This window comes from Oreochromis niloticus, linkage group LG11 (genome assembly GCF_001858045.2).
Source record: "Oreochromis niloticus isolate F11D_XX linkage group LG11, O_niloticus_UMD_NMBU, whole genome shotgun sequence".
Taxonomy (NCBI): domain Eukaryota; kingdom Metazoa; phylum Chordata; class Actinopteri; order Cichliformes; family Cichlidae; genus Oreochromis; species Oreochromis niloticus.
Window position 1 is genome coordinate 472978 of NC_031976.2, and position 5295 is coordinate 478272.

The following is a 5295-nucleotide window of genomic DNA, read 5'->3' on the forward strand; positions in this document are numbered from 1 at the left end:
GGATAGATTTGAAAACGGCGTATACGTCTGAAAACGCTCCGCGTCCACACTATCGTTTTCAGTTGTTTTCACAAAGTTGTGCGTCCACATTGAAATGGCCGAAAACACTTACGTTCCAGTACTGCGCATCCGTGAAACGCAAGAAGATTCAACATGCCTCATTTCTGTCTGCCGTTTATTTACTTTCTCTGAAACGTCGCAGCAAAATGTCGAGGAAACGCACCAAGTTTTTAAAATGGACTAGCAATGAGGTGGAGTTGTTGCTGCGAGTAACACAAAAGTACAAAGTTGCAAAAGTGAGTGAGAATTAAAGAATTTGAATAAAAGCTATCTGGAGCATGTACAGACTGATATTACAGTTTTTCTCGATTGCTAAAACACATTTCTTGAAACTACGCCTCATATCCGCACAACAGTAAACACAAATCCATAACATCTCACTCAATTCCCCAAACATCCTATTTCCAGGTCAAAATGAAGCTCTACACCCAAAACTATTCACTCCTGCTGAAAAACCGAACTTTGCCCTCAGACATCAAACACAAGCCCTCAAAAACACACACACTACAACAGAGTTTTGCACACTGGTACAATTAATTCAAAACAATAGTTCCAAAACAATTAGGTTGCTTATGGTTCTCCCCTTCAAAACCCTTGTCACATGATAAACACAAAAGACGCAACCAATGTATGTACAGTGGCACATTGTCATTCATGTACTATACAGTACAACACACACCAGAAACATTATCCCACCACAGCATCTTGTCTTTGGTCTGGGTCAGGCCAGAGAATCTCATCCACATCACAGGCTATATTGGCCCCAGCCAGGCAGCGGGGGTAAAATCCTCTTGCATGCCTGATCCACCCCTGGCATGCATCTACTGATATGTCTAGGCAGGCCTCTTCCATGGCCTGAAGGAGGTGAACACGGACATAAGGTTCTCGGTCATACACTTTCCACCGCCATGCCGAAAATAACTCCTCTATCGGGTTTAGAAAGGGGGAGTATGCAGGCAGAAAGATATTAGAAAACCTTGGGTTATTGGTAAACCAGTCACGAACCAGAGCAGCGCGATGGAAGCTGACGTTATCCCACACAACAACGTAGTGAGGCTGCTCTGGCTGTGCTGGTTCCCTGTAGTCCAGCTGGAACATATGTTGTCTTAAACCATCAAGAAAAGCAAGGAGAAGCATAGTGTTATAGGGTCCTAGTACGGCATGGCGGTGGAGTACCCCTCGTTGGCTGATGGCTGCGCACATAGTGACATTCCCCCCACGCTGACCAGGGACATTTACAATAGCCCGATGGCCAATTATGTTCCTCCCCCTTTTCCTTCTTTTGGTCAGGTTAAAACCTGCCTCATCCACAAAGATCATTTCATGGGGAACAGGCCGTCCTTCAATCTCAAAGATTCTCTGCAAAACACATAACACAGTAGAGTCAATCGGTACCCTGAACCAAAGTTCAAGAGTGCTGAAATGGCAGCATAAACTGCCATGCTGTGATGGTACACAATACCTTATACAGTATCAAAACTCATACCTGAACATATTCCACACGTTGGTTTTTCACTCTGTCAGAGTTTCGTTCGAAAGGGACTCGGTATGCCTGTTTCATCCGGAATTGATTCTTTCGGAGGATGCGGTCAATTGTGGAGAGGCTGATGGCATTTATGCCTCGAAAAAGATGATCATCCTCAATCACTCTCCTTTGAATCTCTTGCAGGCGGATTACATTATTTGCAATTACCATGTTTACAAGTTCCCTCTCTTGCTCCTCCGACAAAAGCCTTAACCTGCCTCCACCAGGTGGTCGTCTCTGTGTCCTACAAAAATAGAAGCACTCATTACTGTAACTGTCACACATTCATTTTACAGGAAAATAATGGAAACATACTGAAACTCAAGACACATAAATTCAGTAACTTAAACGTTACTGTACAAAGCAGTCTTACTGCAAGTACACCTACCTGTTTTCCTCCCTGAAGGTTCTGATGATGGAGGCAACAGTGAAGCGACTCAAATTTGGTTGTACTCGTTGCCCAGCCTCCCTCATAGTCATCCCATGGACAAGGACATGGTCAACTAAAGTGGCTCGAATTTCATCCGAGACTGACTGTCTTCGTGCCCTTGCTCTTCCCCTTCCTTGTCGCCGTCGTTCTCCACCTCCACCTCCTTCACCACCTCCTCCTCCTCTTCCACCACGTCCTCCTCTTTCACCATGTCCTCTTTCTCCACCACGTCCTCCTCTTTCACCATGTCCTCTTTCTCCACCACGTCCTCCTCCTTCACCACGTCCTCTTTCTCCACCACGTCCTCCTCCTTCACCACGTCCTCTTTCTCCACCACGTCCTCCTCTTTCACCATGTCCTCTTTCTCCACCACGTCCTCCTCTTTCACCATGTCCTCTTTCTCCACCACGTCCTCCTCCTTCACCACGTCCTCTTTCTCCACCACGTCCTCCTCTTTCACCATGTCCTCTTTCTCCACCACGTCCTCCTCTTTCACCACGTCCTCTTTCTCCACCACGTCCTCCTCTTTCACCATGTCCTCTTTCTCCACCACGTCCTCCTCTTTCACCATGTCCTCTTTCTCCACCACGTCCTCCTCCTTCACCACGTCCTCTTTCTCCACCACGTCCTCCTCTTTCACCATGTCCTCTTTCTCCACCACGTCCTCCTCCTTCACCACGTCCTCTTTCTCCACCACGTCCTCCTCTTTCACCACGTCCTCTTTCTCCACCACGTCCTCCTCCTTCACCACGTCCTCTTTCTCCACCACGTCCTCCTCTTTCACCATGTCCTCTTTCTCCACCACGTCCTCCTCTTTCACCACGTCCTCTTTCTCCACCACGTCCTCCTCCTTCACCACGTCCTCTTTCTCCACCACGTCCTCCTCTTTCACCACGTCCTCCTCTTTCACCACGTCCTCTTTCTCCACCACGTCCTCTTCCTTTGCATCTCTTTGGATCCATTGTTTCAAACCTGAATGAGCTGACTTTGGCCCTTTTATCTATCCATCGCAGGTTCTGATTGGTGTGTGCTAAATTTTGACTCCTAGTGTTTCCACCTGGTTAATTGTGTGCTAATTGGGCTCAAGCTATGCTGACTTAAGTTAACATTATTGCATGCTAGTGCTTTCTACATGACTACATGGTGTAAGCACTGTAAAATGTAGGGATTTGTGTGTAGAGTTTTGCAGTACCAGTTCACCAAATTTGAGTCATGTGTCAAAGCAGGGAATAGTGTTTATAGTTCAGGGAAATGGGTGAGCTTTTTGACCAATAGCGTTTATGGTTTTGAAATTTTAGTTTAGAGGCCTGGTTATAGTGTTTAAGCAATCGAGAAAAACTGTAATCTTTAATAGGCTGTCAAACAAAACAACTGCTGTATAATGCCCTCCGCTATCTTAGTTTAATTGGTCACATGACTAAAATGTGTCATCGTTTTAGAAAGTTCGCCCCTTCCGGAGGCCAGCCACGCCTCCAGCGGCGGTGGCGATGCTGGTCCGGAGGCTGGCCATGCCTCCAGCACGGCTCCAGCGTCGGTGGCGATACTGGTCCGGAGGCCGGCCACTTGGCGAGCCGGCACGACCCCGTAGACACGGTCGTGAGCCCCGGCTCATGGCGGCTGGGCCGGCATCCGGCGCTCCAGAGTTACTCGCTCCTCGCCCTCCGCCACAGGTTACGCATGCTCCCCTGGCACTGGCACCTCCCCCATCTCCGGCAGGGGCAGCTCCTCCACCGCTCCCAGCTGGAGCAGCCCCTCACGCAGCGGCTCCTCCACCTCCAGCGGGCACGGACCCTCTCGCGCCTCGTCCACCACTAGCTGGAGCGACTCCACCACTGCTCCCAGCGGGAGCAGCCCTTCGCGGCGCAGCTCGTCCTCCACCGGCAGGTGCAGACCCCTGCGCGCCTCGTCTACCACTTCCGGCTGGAGCAGCTCCTCCACCGCTTTCGGCTGGAGCAGACCTTCACCCGGCTGGTCCCCCTCCTCCGGCAGGTGCGGATCCCTGCGCGCCTAGTCCACCACCTCCAGCTCTCGAGGTTCCTCCACCGCCTCCCCACTGCCTGGATGCGCTCGTGGGGGTGATGGCGGTGGTGTTGCCCAGGCCTGGAGCAGTGTTGCCAGTTCCGCGATTCGCCCCAGGTGGCGCTCAGTCCGGGCCAGCAGCTCTTCCTGTCGGCGGCGCACCTCCGTTGCCTGCTCCCCTGGGTGGCCGCCATTTCGGCCACTAGCTGGGCCAGCTCCTCCCTGCCCTGGCTCGGGTGTGGACCCGCCATGCCACTTCCTGGGTTTCGGCACCACTGTGGCAAGGATGACGCATGACGGGTCCAGGGGTTTGATTTGAGAGCCAACTTTATTCACACAGTGCGACTGCAGCTCTCAGCTGCCAGCCGCACAGACTCCTTGCCACCACACACACCCCACAACCCTGAATCCCTGTCTTTAACTTGGCGTGATTGCGAATGCCATGCAGGTGCGTCCACATGGCACCGCAGACCACACCGCCGCCACATTACTAAAATCACTCTCTCCTCCCATCTGAATGAGTTTGTACTGTATATGGACAATAAGACACGGTCTAATTTGGTTGTCTGTTATTACCCAGTCATTGAGGAAATGTGGGATGGCGTCCCATTCTTCAACTGGCATTTGTCTCCACCTGAGCCCAAGGGTCCCAGGCTGCCTGAACCTGTGCATCAGCCCAGGCTGGCTGGGAAACCCAAGTACGTGAGTCTTAAACTAGGGGGTGGCGAGGGTGTCCGTCACCATCGTCGGCCTCCAACCCCTCAGGCGTCCCTCCTATTATGACGCAGACGCCCACCTGTCAGCCACCCAAGGTTCTTGGTAGACACCCCTGGTCTTCAGCCCAGACACTGGAGGCGTCCAACTGTCGACACCAACCACCTGAGATGTTCCATCATCACCATCAACTTTGGCTGACACCCAAGCTTCCAGAAGAGTTCTTCCATATCTGCCGCTGGCCTTCCAGCATCCAGAACCATCTGGCTCTTACAGGCCTCGACTACCTAAACTGCTGTCCTGCTCTGCCTCGCCCCTAGCATCTACGCATGGACTGTTTTCCTAATCCATGGAGTCTGTTTGGCATTTTTTCATGGGCACAGCTCGCATACTCAACTCTGGTGTTCAATCCCCAGATGAATTTCCACAGAAGTTTGGCATCATTCAAGGAGAAATCAACAGGCTTTGCTACAGTTTGATTTCCTGACATATATGATATGACATATTTTTTTCTCGTTTAAACTGTTTAACATAATTGAGGTGAAAA

General features: G+C 51.0%; 1 protein-coding gene across 1 annotated transcript; it reads right to left on the bottom strand.

Moving 5' to 3' along the window:
- Positions 1 to 344: 344 nt before the first annotated feature.
- LOC109199211 (uncharacterized) lies at positions 345 to 2246 on the bottom strand. Its single transcript, XM_019354552.2, has 3 exons — positions 1974 to 2246; positions 1547 to 1829; positions 345 to 1419 (listed from the first exon to the last, which is right to left on the bottom strand). Exons 1-3 carry the CDS (start codon positions 2063 to 2065, stop codon positions 748 to 750), a joined length of 1047 nt encoding a protein of 348 aa, XP_019210097.1. The 5' UTR covers positions 2066 to 2246; the 3' UTR covers positions 345 to 747.
- Positions 2247 to 5295: the final 3049 nt, after the last annotated feature.

Excerpts from the sequence above, each read along its gene's own strand:
- LOC109199211 (XM_019354552.2), bottom strand. The coding sequence starts at position 2,065 with ATGACTATGAGGGAGGCTGGGCAACGAGTACAACCAAATTTGAGTCGC. Across the intron at positions 1,830-1,973 it reads ACCTTCAGGGAGGAAAACAG|GACACAGAGACGACCACCTG; the intron begins GTAGGTGTACTT and ends CTATTTTTGTAG. Across the intron at positions 1,420-1,546 it reads AACGTGTGGAATATGTTCAG|AGAATCTTTGAGATTGAAGG; the intron begins GTATGAGTTTTG and ends TGTGTTTTGCAG.